The sequence below is a fragment of the Gracilinanus agilis genome, chromosome 6 (genome assembly GCF_016433145.1).
Source record: "Gracilinanus agilis isolate LMUSP501 chromosome 6, AgileGrace, whole genome shotgun sequence".
In the NCBI taxonomy this organism is placed as follows: domain Eukaryota; kingdom Metazoa; phylum Chordata; class Mammalia; order Didelphimorphia; family Didelphidae; genus Gracilinanus; species Gracilinanus agilis.
In genome coordinates this window covers 281,179,482-281,195,563 of record NC_058135.1, presented here as the reverse complement: position 1 = coordinate 281,195,563, position 16,082 = coordinate 281,179,482, and the positions used below count along the sequence as shown (strand labels likewise).

General features: G+C 41.4%; 1 protein-coding gene across 1 annotated transcript in view; it reads left to right on the top strand.

Annotated features, from left to right (window-relative positions):
* Positions 1 to 14,903, top strand: part of LOC123251045 (oxysterol binding protein) — a 55,183-nt gene extending 40,280 nt beyond the window's left edge. Inside the window, exons 9-14 of the mRNA XM_044680211.1 lie at positions 345 to 465; positions 4,832 to 4,935; positions 6,058 to 6,153; positions 11,341 to 11,522; positions 12,357 to 12,577; positions 12,665 to 14,903. Of these exons, the coding sequence (XP_044536146.1) occupies positions 345 to 465; positions 4,832 to 4,935; positions 6,058 to 6,153; positions 11,341 to 11,522; positions 12,357 to 12,577; positions 12,665 to 12,807 (867 nt within the window). The 3' untranslated portion in view covers positions 12,808 to 14,903. The remainder of the gene's footprint in view (positions 1 to 344; positions 466 to 4,831; positions 4,936 to 6,057; positions 6,154 to 11,340; positions 11,523 to 12,356; positions 12,578 to 12,664) is intronic.
* The last annotated feature ends 1,179 nt before the right edge of the window (positions 14,904 to 16,082 follow it).

Sequence of the window (16,082 nt, the reverse complement as noted above, 5' to 3'; positions counted from 1 at the left end):
GGGACCTTTCCCTCATTAGAATGGGAGCTCCCTGAGAGCAGGAGCCATTTACAGCCCAGCCTTAGTGCAGGAGAGAACTTAATAAATGCTTCTTTCATTCAAAGAACCTTAGACCAGGAATTAGGAAATCTGGGTTCTTACCTTGCCTGTTGCCAGCCAGCTGGGTAAACTTGGGCCTGTTTTTTGCCCTCTTTTCTGTTTTGGTGTCATCTTCAGCTCTAAAATGCTGGGTGGGGTTAGATTTTCTCTAAGACATCCCACAGCACACAAATCCTGTTCTAAATGATAAGGGGAGCATTTTCTCTCTCCATTCTTGTTCTGTAGTCTTCTCTCTTCTCTTCAAGGTGAGCCACCATCCCCCTGCTGCCGCACACCATGCTGAATCCAAAAATGGCTGGACATTACGACAGGAAATCAAAATCACCAGCAAGTTCCGTGGCAAATATCTGTCCATCATGCCCCTTGGTAAGGTACCCTGCCTCTGGGGCCACCCCAATGTTGTAAATGTTGTAAGTGAGAGTAAGAGAGAATGTTGTAAAGTGCTCTGTAAATGATTTGAGATTGCTTATTACAAGTTAGGCCAAAACTCCAGCTCTAAGCCCCAGGTTACTTTGTGTTAGGGGAGAAAGATTTCTCCATCCATCCCCCAAATATCACCATTCTTAGGTAAAGAAAACAGCTTTATTATTCGTTCTATTGTTGCCATTTTTGTTACTTTCTGTTGGTAATGTGTTATGGCTCCACAGTTTTGCTCAACAGTTTCCAAATTACAAAGTGAATTCTTAGAAATGCTTAGTAGTTAGGGCCTCTCCTGCCCCCACCCCACCCATTTGCTCTGAACTTAAGGTAAGCTAGTGAGTAGCCAGAGACTTTCTTTAAGCTCAGAAGGAGTTTTTAGCCCCTTCTTTAGATCAATAACCACCCCCCTACATGAGGTATCCACTTAGGGGATTTTACACTGTGAGCAGTACCTTCTGAATTCAGGTCTAGATGAGCCTGAGAACACCTGTAACAAGAGACTCTTAAAAGTATATTTGATGGGGGCAGCTGGGTAGCTCAGTGGATTGAGAGCCAGGCCTAGAGACGGGAGGTCCTAGGTTCAAATCTGGCCTCAGACACTTCCCAGCTGTGTGACCCTGGGCAAGTCACTTGACCCCCATTGCCTACCCTTACCACTCTTCTGCCTTGGAGCCAATACACAGTATTGACTCCAAGACGGAAGGTAAGGGTTTAAAAAAAAAAAAGTATATTTGTTTTCTGGGACAAGGTGAGTTTGCTTAGTGTTTCCCATTCATAGGCTTGGTTTGTTCATTCAGTTCCTTCAGCTTTCTTCTCTTTGCAACATACTTCTGGAGAATGTAAAAAAGGGTTTTACAAGCCCCATTATTATACATGATTGGATTCTTTTACACATACTGTTTCCTGAATTTTTAGAGTACTGTTCTGCTTATTAAGAGTTCATGGAAAGACTTTTTGAAGCATGTGCTATATTGCTGATTCAGTTTTACAAAATTAATAAAGTAGAATGTAGCTAGTTTTTGGAAGTTAGACTAGAGCTCCAGGCTCTTGATGCCCCAACTACTCCCTTTTTCTACCAGGGACTAAATGAAAAGAAGGGGCAAGCCCTGGCCCTCTTAGAAGCAGCCACCTCACTACAGCCTCTGTTCCTGCATCTCAGAAAGTTGTTGACTGGTCCTAGGATTCTTTTACTTGGAGGACGAGAGCAGGCAAGACTTTGGCCTCCACCCTCCCTTCCCAGCTCTTCGAGTCTGTGCTGTCTCCAGACATACACAATGACTTTCCCTGTGTCCTTCTCCATACACTTGATAGTCAGTTTCCCAGTTACCATTCTCTTAAATTCAGTCATTAAAATGTGTTGAGTGCTTGTAGTATACTCAAGACTTTGTGCTAGGGACTAAGCATACAAAGAAAAGAAAAACAATTACTCTCACCCACGAGAAGTAGACATTCTACTTCAGTATATTACATATAAATAGAGGGGAAATGGAAGGTAAGCAAGAGAGGAGCTAAGAGGGTAAAGATCACTAACAAAACAAAGTCTATTAAGAGATAGGCTATGGGGCAGCTGGGTAGCTCAGCGGATTGAGAGTCAGGCCTAGAGACAGGTTCAAATCTGGCCTCAGACACTTCCCAGCTGTGTGACCCTGGGCAAGTTACTTGACCCCCATTGCCTACCCTTACCACTCTTCTGCCTTGGAACCAATACACAGTATTGACTCCAAGAAGGAAGGTAAGGGTTTAAAAAAAATTAAAATGAGGCCACAATGATTAAATGAAATAAAAGGTGAATTAAAATAAGTAAATTAGGGGAGCAATGAAAAATTTACCTCTCGGATCTGTAATAAGAGTTTGGGACCAAATAAGAGATAGGATCATTCACAGGAAGCAAAATGGATAATTTTTATTACATGAAATTAGAAGGTTTTTGCTCAAACAAAACCAGTGTGAACAAAATTAGGAGGAAAACAGGAAACCAGAGAGAAATTTTATAGCAAGTTTCTCTTAAGGCTCCCTCATTTCCCGTGGGAAATGAGGGATCTCAGGGAAATTAATTAACAAAATAAAAATAAGAGCCACTTATCCAATTGAGAAATGGTCTAAGGAGGGGAACAGGCATTTTTCAGGAGAAGAAATCTATAGTCACATGAAAAAATGCTATTAACTACTATTGATAAGAGAAATGCAAATTAAAACATGTGAGGTAAATGGAAAATGACAAATCCCCTGCTAGAGGGGATGTGGAAAAATACGGGCATTAAAAATAGGGGCATTAATAATGCACTGATGTAGGGATGCATCCATTTTGGGGAACAATTTGGAACTATACCCAAAGAGCTATCAAACTATGCATACCTTTTGACTCAGTAATACCACTAGTAGGTCTGTTCCCTAGAGAGATGGAAGAAAAAGGAAAAAAGGCCTATCTGTATAAAAATATCTATAGCAGCTCTTTTTGTGATGGCAAAGAATTGGAAATTGAGGGGATGCCCATTAATTGGGAAATGGCTGAACAAGTCGTGGTAGATGATTGCAATGGAATCCTATTGTGCCATAAGAAAACCTGGGAAGAGTTATATGAACTGATGCAAAGTGAAGTGAGCAGAACCAGGAGTGAACAGAGTAGTACACAGTCACAGAGATACTGTACTTATGGGAAAGACTTAGCTACTCAGATCAAGACAATAATTCAAGACACTTCCAAAGGTCCATGATGAAACAGCTGTTTGCCATCAGAGACAGAACTGAGGACCTCTGACCACAGACTGAAGCAGTTTTTACTTTATTTCTCTTGCCTTTTTTTGTTGGGTTTTGGGTTTTTTAGAACATACTGATGTGGAACTGGATGACCTCAGTATAGAATCGATGTCCTATGACTTGCCACCTCAGTGAATGGGAAGGAGAGAATTTTGGAACTCAAAATTTTTTAAAATGAGTGTTAGTAAAATGAAAGGTTTGAATTAGATGACACCAAAGGTCCCTTTCAACTCTTAAATCTATCACACTGAATTTAATTATGCAACCTTGCACCCTAGAATGGGCAGGGAGGTGCTGCCAGAGTGTTGGCCCCTAGTCAGGAAGACCTGAGTTCAAACCTGGCCCCAGACACTTTCTAGCTGTATGACCCCGGGCAAGTCATTTCTCACTGCTAGCCTCAGTGTAAAATAAGCTGGAGAAGGAAATGGCCAACCTGCCATTATCTTTGCCAAGAAAACCCCAAATGGGGTTAATGAAGAGTCACCACTCTAGAACTGCCTTTGTAATTTAGCGATACTGCCACCAGATGGCATTAGTGCCCTGTTGCCAGCAAAGTCCTCACCTGTTCGAGGCAAGAAATCAGGCCTTTTCTAGCTCTTCTCTGCTTAGCTCCCACCTTTTCATAATGTTCAAAAATAATTTTCATAGAAGTCAGGAAACTTCAGCTCTAGATCTGCACCTTCCACTAACTGGTTGGGTGACCTTTCTCCTGGGAGCCTCAGTGTTATTCAGAAAGGGAGAAGGTAGATCAGAGCATCTCAAAGACCCCTAGAAAAGCTACAACTTAGGAAATCCAGAAGAGAAGGAGGAGGAGGAGATGCTGATGGTGATAAAGAGAGAAGTGACTCCTTCCTGGTCACATGCCATGTCAGTGGCAGTCTCCTGTTATCTTGTGCTCTTTCCCCTGCTATACACTGACTATTATTCTGTTAGATTTCCTCTGGCCCCCTTTGGTACCTTTGACATTCAAAAGCAGAAACATCTGTATAGAGGCAAGGTCTTTTAAAAAAGAAGGAATCCTGTCTTGAATTTCTACTTTTGTTGTTGTCAATAGCCATTAGGAGATGCAGATTGTCAAAAGATTTTTTTAGCAGATTGTATTTCAGTTAACCAGTATCTATTATGCATTTCTCATCAAGCTCCTATTTCCATGGTTGCTAGACAAAATCCATCATAACAGCAAGGTACCTTCCCACAAGATGGTAACCCTTTTTTTTTTTTTAAACCTTCACCTTCTATCTTAGAATTGATATTAAGAATTGATTCCAAGGCAGAAGAACAGTAAAGTCTAAGGCAGTTGGGGTCAAGTGACTTGCTCAAGGTCACACAGCTAGGAAGTATGTCTGAATCCAGATTTGAACCCAGGACCTCCCATCTTGAACCCTGGTTCTCTATCCACTGAACCACCTGGCTCTCAATAACACTTCTCTTAACAAATTAGAAAAATACAAAACAGCTTGTCAAATGCAGGAAAATGATAAGATTTCCTTTTGTGATAATATCATGCTGATTGTCTAGTATTTGGATAGTTATCTGTGTCTCTTTCTGCTTCTAGGTAGCATCCATTGTATCTTCCATGCCACTGGTCATCATTACACTTGGAAAAAAGTCACCACCACAGTGCACAACATTATTGTGGGCAAATTGTGGATAGATCAGGTAAGCTAAGGTGCCCATAGGGTCTCTAATGGTTAGAGGCCATCTGCTTAGGTGCAGCTTTGCAGAGAAATATGAAAGGTAAACAGAATTGGCCCACAGAATTTTGCTTAGTTAATCTGATTTAGATGGCAAAGCAATAAAAAAATATTGCTTATCTCTGGTGTGGGTATAAATGGGACACACATCAGAAATGGGAAGAAGCAACCCTGGGTTTGAATTTTGGTTCCATCGCTAACTCCATGACATTGGACAAATCACTTGACCCTTCTCAACCTTTTGTTTACTTCTTTTAAAACAAGAGGGTCAGACTAGCACGATCTTTAACATTTACCCTTCAGGTCTAACATTCTCTTGTCCTAGTATGTGCTGATGACTACATTAGAATTATTATAGAATGCACTCATTAAGCAAATATTTATTGAAAGTATACATTGTACAACCAAAGTCAAGAATCCCAAAGTGGATGAGATGGGGGTCTATTCCTGGTGAGGGTACAGCCTAGTTGAGATAAGCTATGGTAGACATGAAAGTTAAACGAAAATGTAAGCTGTCAACACAGGATATACCACAAGGCATTATATGATACAATGTCGTGTGGAGAGTTCATAAAAGAGAGACTTCACTGTGGGTTGGAATGGTCAGAAAAGGCTTCTTGGAGGAAAGAACAGTTTTGGCTTGGTTTGAGATGAGTAGGATTTGGATGTGTTGACAGGGTCTGAGTGACTGGTGTGAAGGTGGGAAATGAGTAGGTTGTCTACTGAGATCAATAAAGAGACTAGTTGAATGGGGCTGAGGGAAGAGTTATGAGAGGCTGGGGAGTGTCATTGTGAAAGCAAGTTTAGAAACTTCAGTTATCAGTTTAATCTGGAAATCATAGCTACAGGCCATGTTATAGTACCTGTAAGGTATGGATAACCAGTTTGGCATGGATATCTGTCCTATCTTCCTGCTGTATAAAGGACTCCAACATTATCTCCAGAGTTGACTTCCATGGGAAATTGTAGCTGATTAGTTCCACAGTGCACAGGTTGAAGAATGAGTGGTAATAAAATTTGGGATTTGATATGTATCCCAAGTACCTGAATCTCAGTAAAGCTAACCCTTATTTCTTTTCCTTCATAGTCTGGTGAGATCGACATTGTGAATCACAAGACAGGAGACAAGTGCAATCTCAAGTTTGTTCCTTACAGCTACTTTTCCCGAGATGTGGCCAGGAAGGTAAGAGTAGTGAGAATCAGAATTATTCCATGCACATGAGTCTATGCGTGTATGCATGTATAACCTTTTTCCCTGTGCCTTTGATCCCTTTTCCTGTCTCTATTGGGAACTTCTGAATTGATCATTTCTTCTCCCAATCTTTTCTCCTTAACCAAGTGTTCTTTCTCTACTGAAACTGTGATTTCCAGATCACTGTTGGTCTCTTAATTTGATCAACTCAATAACTTTCTCAGTTCTCATCTATAGAATGTAATATTATTAATCCTTTATTCCCCTTGGATCTGTCTTTGGCCCTCAGCTTGGAGGGCTAAATGATAGAGCAAAGAACTCCTAAAGCCTCCATTTTAAAAGTCCAGACCAGCCACCTCTCCATTTCCCATTTGGATGTTCTCTTAAATACCTTTTCCCCTCTTTCCCGTTTCAGCTTCTTTTTGTGTGTTGTCTTCTCTTGTTAGATTTCGAGCTTTTTATGGGCGGGTTTTTTTTTTTTCCCTTCAGTATTTGTATTCTCTGCACTTAGCAGCCCCTGGCACATTGTAGGCACTTAACATATTTATATTGGCTGACTCTCCTATTTCTAGATTCTCTCCCTTAGAAAGCTCATCCATTCCTCTGGTCTCTGGGCAGATATGACCTCCATGTGTATATATTTCTATCTCTGACTGACCTGATGTCATCCCTAGCCTTGACTTATCTCCTGAGCTACTGTCCCCCGTTTTCTTCTTTTCCTTTTTATATTACATTTTATTTTCAGTTATCATACATTTTTCCTCATTCTTATTTTCTTCTTCCCTACATAAGGGGAGAAAAGGAAAAACAGTTTGTCATAGATAAGCAAAACAAATGATCATATTTTCTATGCCTGAAATCAAGTGTCTCATTCTGTGTAATAATCCACTTTCAGCAATATCAGGAGGTGGGTAGAATTTTTAATCACTTGACCTCTGGAACCACCATGATTGATCATTGTGTTGATTGGAGTTCTTAAGTCTTTCATAATTGATTATATGTCCATTGTTGTTATTAAGGTATGAATTATTCTCCTGTTTTGCTTACTTTTCTCTGTATCAGTTCATACAAATCTTCCCAGATTTCTCTGAAGCCATCCCTCCATATACCATTATTTATTAAGCCATTCCCAACTGATGGGCACTCCCTTAATTTTCTTGTTTTCTTTTTTTAAAAAACCCTTACCTTCTGCCTTAGAATCAATACTGTGTATTGGCTCCAAGGCAAAAGAGCAGTAAGGACTAGGTGATGGGAGTTAACTAACTGCCCAGGTCATAGCTAGGAAGTGTCTCAGGTCAGATTTGAACCCAGGACCTCCCATCTCTAAGCCTGGCTCTCAATCCACTGAGCTACCCAGCTGCCCCCACCTCCTTAATTTTCAATTCTTGCCAACATGAAAAAGCACTACTCTAAAATTTTTTGTTCTTGTAGGTCCTTACCTTCTTTCTTTGATCTCTTTAGGGTAGTGGTATTACTGGGGAAAGGAGGATGCACAGTTCAGTAGCTTTGGGGACATAGTTCCAAATAGTTTCCAAAATGGCTGGCTTGGTTTACAGCTCTACTAATGGTGCATTAGTGTACCTATTTTTCCATATCTCTGCATTTGCTATTTTCCTGTTTGTTAGTCTGATGGGTGTGAGGTGGTACCTCAGAAATGTTTTAATTTGTATTTCTCTATTAGTTTTAGAGCATTTTTAATGTGATTATTAATAGCTTGGGTTTTGTTATGAGTAAGATGAGATTAGCTAGTTTTTAGGAATTAGGAAATACCTAGCAGGAAGGAGCTGGAGCTGGAAATTCCAGAATGGAATGAGGGAGGAGGAAGTCTGTCTGTGCCCTGAGTATGGACTCCATTAGTGGTGGGCAAAACTGTTGCCAGCCTGGGAGACCTCAGAGCAAAGGACACCCTGCTTCCTGATTTCCCCTGGGATCCTGTGTGGTGTGGCATCTAAGAAAAGGACAAATCTACAGAGCCAAGAGAGGAGGAGAAGTTTGAAAACTGGAGGACAGTGCTTCAAGCAGAACCCTCTCTACTTGGTACCTGAGATCATCTTGACTCCTGGCAACCAGAGATCATCAGTGGATTGCAGTGAGAATTCCAAAGCCACTAAGTCCTAGCTGTACTCAAGCCTGGCAGGTTCCAGGTTTGAGGCAGAAACCCAGAGACTCTATTTACAGCTCTTTGGGACCTGTTAGTTTAGATCACTTAGATAAGAGTAGAATAAGTCCTCCCATTGCCCTGTAGTTTTATCCCTTAGATTTTAAAGTATAGAAATCCTTTCCCACCTTTTAGGCTAACATAATTAAAGCTGTTAAGTCCCTTTTACCTTGTTAGCCTGTTACTATACTCTGGTCTAGTGGAAGCTGGGTGACAGTTAAGATCAACTGCCATTCCTGTGGTAATCCAGTGAACTCTGGTCTCTTCACCCTGGTCCAATCTCTCATAAATCCTAGAGTGTGATCCCACAAAACACTTAGTTTATTGTAATATCCCTGGTGACCCCATTACCTTACATATATTTTCCTACAGTTTCTTCCCCTAAAACTGCCTATTCATGTTTTTTGACCATTTATCATTTGGGGAATGGCTTTTATTCCAACACTTCTCACAGTGCCTCACTCATACTACAGGTGCTTAAAAAATGCTGACTGACTGATTGACTGATTCACTGAATTAAAACCAATTGCTTATATATTGAGACCTTTGTTAGAGAAACTTATTGCAAAGATTTCTCATAGTTAACTGTTTCCCTTCTCATGTTAACTGCCTTATATTCATTTTTGCAAAAGCTTTTCAGTTTTCTAGAATTAGAATTGTTGGTTTTATCTTTGCTCTCCCTGTCCTTATTTGGTCATGCATTCTTTCTCTATCCATGGATTTGACAGGTAATTTCTTCCTTTTTCTTCTGATTTAACATGTCCTGACTTCTGAATATCTCCTGAATAGCTCCACCTGAACCTCAAGCCCAGTGTGACTAAAATAAGCCACAATTTTCTTTCAGAACTTATTCTCCTTCCTAACTTACCTGTTTCTTTACATGATTTCCTCTTCCCAGTCACCCAGGCTCAGAACTTGGATCACCTTTGAGTCTTCTCTTTCCTTCATCCTTTACATTCAGTCACTTAAGTTCTGTCATTCATCTCTGAAATACTTCTTTCAGACATCTCCTCTTTTTACCCTTCTTGACACCCCCAAATCTTTAAATAACTTGGTCTGCCATGTCACTGGTCTCCAAACTATTCTCTGTACAGCTGCCAAATGAATCTTCCTCGAATACAGGCCTAATATGAGTATTCTGTGTTGAAAACATTTCTGTTGCTTCCCACTGACTAGGGAAGAAAATGCAGACTCTTTATAACCTTCTGTTTTCATACCAACACAGTCTGGCTTCAGCATGTGTTTCCAAACTTATTTTGTGTTGCTCTCCTTCACTCACCCTACACTCCAGCAAAGCTGGGGTTCCTGCTTCCTTCTCTTGTTTCAATGTAAGCTTGGGAGAAGGTAAAGGATCTTTTGTTTTGTTTTGCCTTCATCGTTAGCACTTAACTCAGGTCTTGCTACTTAATAAATGCATGTTAGATTGGTTTGATCTGCCTTCTTTGTTAGTGCTTTTCTATATATCTTCCCTCAGGGATGAGTTGAAACAGAATCTTCCCCTTTTCCCCACTCTGCTCTGCAATATGTGCTCATGAAATGTGTGCTCTCCTTTTCTTATGACACCTTCCCTAACTCCCTTTCATGTTATCTGCCCTCCCTTCTCTCTTCTGGAGTCTGTTGTTATCACTCTGATCTATCTTATGCATTTATTATAATAATATGCCATCTTGTATTTTAGTTAATCCTGTATATATCCTATCCCAGACAATGCAAGTTGTGTGAGAGCTGGGAGAAAGTCTTTGTGAGGTCTCGGTCATATTTATTTTTGTATCCTTGGCATGTAACAGAGTGTCTTATGTATGGTAGATCTGAGCTACACTTGGTAATAGCAAAATTCATTTTGAGGACAAAAAGCGAGGGATTCTTAACCTGGTGTACGCAAACTTTAAGAAACTTTACTGGCTTCCAGGATAATTGGTTTCCTTTGTAGTCCTATTTATTCGATTTTGTGTATTTAACAACATAATTCTTAGAGCAGGTTCTCAAAGGTTTCATGGCACAAAAAAATAAAGATTCCCTTGATCCAGAATTTAAAGAGCAATATAGGGGTGGGGGATTGAATGAAGGGGCAATAATTTTTACAGACTTTTATCCTATAAAGCAATGATCATCAAACATTATTTGGTACTGGTAGAAAAAAAATGGATCTGTAAAACAGACTAGATGAGGAAGAATCAGAAGCAGTTGAAACTCAATTAATAGGGTTTGATAAACCTGAAAATATAAATTACTTGGTGAAGAATTCCCTATTGGACAAGAGCTGAGAAAATTAGAAAACACTTTGGTAGAGACTGGGTTATATCAATATTTTATACTGAATAAGCTCAAAATGGATTTGATCTGAACCTAAAAGTCATATCATACAAATCAATAAGATAACCAGATCAGTTATCTTTTTCTTTTATTGTTATGGAGAGAATTCTTAAACAAGGGATATTAGTGATCACAAAACATAATTTCTATGCTGTGAAATTGAAAGGCTTTGTACAACCAAAAGCAGTGCAGCTAAGGGAAGTAGTCACCTGGGAGAGGTATCTTTGCAGCATATGGTGGATATTTAATATCACTATAGTAAAGAGTTTTTTTATGATTAAAAAAATTACAAAGCCCCATTTAACTTACTATAAATATTACTGTGACCCATGATTTCAAGTCATATTTTGTATTATAGAATAACATAGAGGGGTCTGTGCAATTGTATTATAATGACCCTGTAGCTGTTCATGTGAATTTTTTTTTTTTAAACCCTTACCTTCTGTCTTGGAGTCAATACTGTGTATTGGTATTGGCTCCAAGGCAGAAGAGTGGTAAGGGTAGGCAATGGGGGTCAAGTGAGTTGCCCAGGGTCACACAGCTGGAAAGTGTCTGAGGCCAGATTTGAACCTAGGACCTCCCATTTCTAGGCCTGGCTCTCAATCCACTGAGCTACCCAGCTGCCCCCTCCATGTGAATTTTTAAAAAAAATTCAGTCATTGAAACCAAGAGTGAATTCTTTCTCCCCTTGCTTTTCATCTTTGTAGGTTACGGGAGAAGTCACAGACCCATCAGGAAAAGTACACTTTGCCCTTCTGGGGACCTGGGATGAGAAAATGGATTATTTCAAAGTGCTCCCCAGCAATGGGGATAATGGGAGTGACAGTCGGCAAAGAAGCCATGACTTAGAAGAAAGCAGGGTTATTCTCTGGAAGAGGAACCCATTGCCGTGAGTATGCCACCTCTGTGCTATCTAATGTGCTATCTATCTAGCTGATGAGGCCCTGAGCCAAGAGGAATGGGTATAACTTCTCAGCCTACTTTTCCCCTTAAATACCAATGGATAGAGGCTGAGAAAGTAAAATGAGAGATTACAAAAAAGGTTTTCATTTTATTTGAATTTATCTAGTGTGCTTTATGGAAATTTTGAAATGTCATTGCTATCTCTTGGCCACTTCTACTATTCATATTTAATACTTTCAGAAATCAGTTAAGGTCATCTTGGTTAGGGGGAGGTAGGAAAGCACTGGTTTGAATGGATGGGAAGACACTGTGTTGTAGTGTTGGGCCAGAATTTTTAGAACCATCTCAAGAAGGAAATCACCTAACACCTGGTTAATGATTGCCTCTAGGCAGAGAAGATTAGAGATCAGGAATTGCCACACCAGTCAAAGGATGAAGTTATGAAATATAACAACTGGTCAAATTTGTAAGACACTGGCCTCAAATAGTAAGACTGGAAGTGTGCCACAAGTCTTAAATCTTGTAAACATTTAGTATTCTTCTGCGTTGAGATTATAGAGAAGAGCTAAAAGTGGAGAAAGTCACCTTGTGTGATAGAATTCGGCCCTCCCAGAAGTTTAGGTGCCTCAGCAGAGCTTCCCACAGAAGCACTGAAGAATCTGCTCTGATTCAGAGAGACTAGGCCAAGGAGCAATTTCATTCCAATCTTTGGAAGTGCACGATTCAGTTCTGGATTCTTTCTCGAAGCATCTTGCCTGCTTGACCTTTTTGTAGGTATCTCGCTTCTGATATCGCTTTGCCTTTCTCCCTCTCGCTGCAGGAAGAATGCAGAGAATATGTACTACTTCTCCGAACTTGCCCTGACTCTCAATGCGTGGGAGAGTGGCACAGCCCCCACGGACAGCCGCCTGAGGCCTGACCAGAGACTGATGGAAAATGGACGCTGGGATGAGGCCAATGCAGAGAAGCAGCGCCTGGAGGAGAAGCAACGTCTTTCCAGGAAGAAGAGGGAAGCTGAGGCTGTGAAAGCCACTGAGGACGGTAAGGGGAGCCACCATTGCTTCTTTGGGGCAGAGGTGGTGCCACCTTGGTGCCTTGCTAACTCCATCTTCTCTCTCTTCTTTATAGGCACTCCATACGACCCTTACAAGGCACTGTGGTTTGAAAGGAAAAAGGACCCTGTTACCAAGGAGTTAACCCATATTTATAGAGGAGGATACTGGGAAAGTAAAGAAAAACAGGACTGGAGCTCATGCCCAGACATTTTCTGAAATTGCAGGAACAAGAGAGGGAGGAGGATCAGAGGGGAAGAGGACAAAGGTTGGGAGAGAAAGCCGGCCATTGTGACTTCCTTACCCAGTGCTTTCCTCAAGGTTGTCTTTCTTAACCAATCATTTGTTCCAAAGCAATCACCTGGAGCAGAAACCCGGGGGTGGTGATTGATTGGCTTTGATGCCTTAGCTGATTGAACCTGACATTGACTTACTAGATACCTGTGTTTGTAAGGGAGAGGTTGGGTGGCTGGGAGTTAGCATTATTTCATACCTGCAGATCTCTCTATCTTTGACCTTCCTTCTCCCTTTTACCCCATTTAAAATTATGCCACCTCTAGTCCCATCATATCAACAATATCTCATTCAGCCAAGAGACACGTGAGGTGAGTATGTGGATGGGAGGTTATTTTGGTGCTGCCAAGAGCAAGCTCTCGTAGTAGGAGTTCCTTTTAAAAAATGCAAGTGAGAATCTCTTTGGGAGGTTTCTGTAATGGCTGCATTTGGGGTTTGGTGCCCCTTTTTAATGAGTTCTCAAAGGCAGGGAAGGTTTTGGAGGTCCTAGGCATGCCACAAATACCTGAGAATAGAGCTGACTGACTGCAGGACGGGACTGCCTACTTGGATAGAGAATGGGGACAGCCAGGGATTTGTCTCCATCCATGTAAAGCTGCCCCGACTACTCTTCATCCTATGGGCTACACAGCAGCTGGCTGCCACTTCACCATTAGTAGGAATGGGCTGATCCTCCAGGATTATAGTGCTTGTAACTGTGGGGGCTACTTGGACTTCTGCAACTGAGAACTTTTCCTGGAAAGATAAGAAGGGCCAGAGCAAGACTTCCAGCCATTCTGCTGTCCACGTCACTCCTCACCCTCCTCACCCCCCACCCCAATTGCCTTCTATGCTTCAGCTTTCTCCCCTGGCAGTAGGTCGCCATGGGGTCTGTGCTCCAGTGTGGAGCAGAACTTTGCCTATTTTCCGACGTTTTTCGGAATGGGAAAGACAGGGAGTAAATGACCTGGAATAAGTCTTTCCTCCATCTGTCTCAAGCCCCATGGACTGGAGCCACCTCTTGAATAATTTGTTAAATATCTGTATATTATATATATGTAGAGAAAAATCTAATTTTTCTGTTTTGATTTTCCTCCCTTCCATTAAGAATCTTGTTTTTTTGAAATCCACCCCACCCTGGGACTCTTTGCATTGAGCATACATCGATGTAGATTTCATGTTCTATTTTCCCACCTCAGAGGAGGCAGGAAGATTTTAAAGCTGGTCAGGATCATGTGTGGGCTCTTAGGGAACAGGGGAAGGTTCTCGTGGCTCATTTCATGATGTACTCATAATCTCAGAACACTGGTAAATGCCCTTATTGCCCTGCTCTCAAAATGGAATTCCTTCACCCCTCCTTCCCTGCTTGGAAGTTCTGTCGCTGTGAGGCCCCAAGGGTGCCTTCTCGTTGGCCTTGGCCAGAGGCAGGGTCCCCAAAGCACCACATGGGGGTGTGAGTGATCCGCTGCTGTTTTGTTTTATCCTATTCATGCCGTTTGTCTCCCTCAAAAATCTGTCTGCAGCTTTTCTCTTCCTTCCCCTCCCTCCCACCACTCACTCCTGGTTGAGGATCATACTGAGGTGCCTTCCTTGTATGCTTTTGTTGGTGTTTTTGATTCTGTTCCTTACCAAATGAGCCTCAGCCAGTGGGGGGGTCTTGGCTGGGGAGGGTGGAGGTGGAGAGGTGCAGTATAGGTCATTCCAGAGGAAATCACTCCAGGGAAATGGAATTTATGCTGGCCCGAGGATTTCCCTTGCTTCCTTCCCAGCTTTGACGGGTAGAACCGACGGGTGGTTGGGGGCCTTCCTCCAATATGCCTCACGCCCAGAGCAGGGAAAGGTTAATAATACACAGGAGCTGGATCAAGAAAGTGACTGGAGCAGAAGGCTTCAGAGTGGGCAGCCCCATGGCCCACCTTCTCTTCCCCTGCTGTCTACCCTCTATTTCCAGGTTTGGTACCGAATCAGAACCAGATTCCTGCCAGTGGGAGAGGCTTCAAGTCCTACAGGTGGAATAAAGGCAGATTCAAAACAAAACAAAACGATAATTATATTTTTGGGTTTTTTTGCATTATTGCTTTTTTCCAAGAAAACAACTAAATTAAATAATTTTTAAAAAGTCCTATTGTCTGTCTGATTCTCTTCCATCTATATATAAATAGGAAAGATGAGGGGGACCTGGACCTTGTTCATTTAATTCTTGGGAATATGGGATCCATGGAGTGGCCATGGGAGAAATGCAGAAATTTATTTTTTTTCAAATGGTAGAGAATGAGAAATGGCAGCAACTTGAAGTTTTTATTTTCTAGGGTAAAAGCACTGGTGGGGCCCATTCCTTTGACTCCCACTTGGCAAATGAGGGGAGAAAAGTTAATTGCCCACGAAGTAGCTAGAGAACATCAAGTCAGAGAACTTAATGTATCCAAAGATTTTAACAGACTTGTCTTTAGCCGTGTCTGGCTGATGATGGCAGAGGCAACAGAGCAGGCCAACCTAACCCTAATGGCTTCTTTGGCCTGTCCCTGCCTGGGTCACAGCTGTCAGTCTCTTCATTGACATATTGGGCCAGGAGATGATACATCTGAAGTTTAGGCAAAACAAAATCAGAATTCTGGAACCAATGCTTTTCCTCCCCAATAATTACATTTTCTTTAGCTCTCTTGAGAATGGGGTGCTCCAATTTTTATTTCTTATAGTCATGAAGTTCAGTTTTGTCTGAATTGAAACCATGATGGAAGAAAAAAAATTGCTTTTTAGATGGAGACAGTCTGATAAAATGGAAGTCATCCTCTGTTAATCTTAATTTCCCCATCTGTTAAATGGAGAAAGTAATCCCTTATTTCCTGCCTAGCAGGATTGTTGCAAGGAATGTGCTTTATAAACTTCATAACTGAAACTAGATATATGGAATATTTTTGAGATCCTTCATTCCAAATTACCAATTTAGGTTTATAAAAATAAGTTGCACAGAACATTCAACCTGTTGGTTGAGGGGAACAGGATGAGATGACTGCCTCTTGAGATAGCATAAGAACTTAATCTTTGGATACTTAACAAAATGGTCAGAACCTTGTTTGCCATCCGACTTCTGTCCCATCATTTAGCTGAAACAAGCCACCCATGACCCCATGGCCTACTCTGTTGGCCTTTTCATCCTTTTCCTCAACTTGGTCGAATTTAACAATCTTCCCTTGTTTCCAGGAGCCATGAGCAGGTCGTTG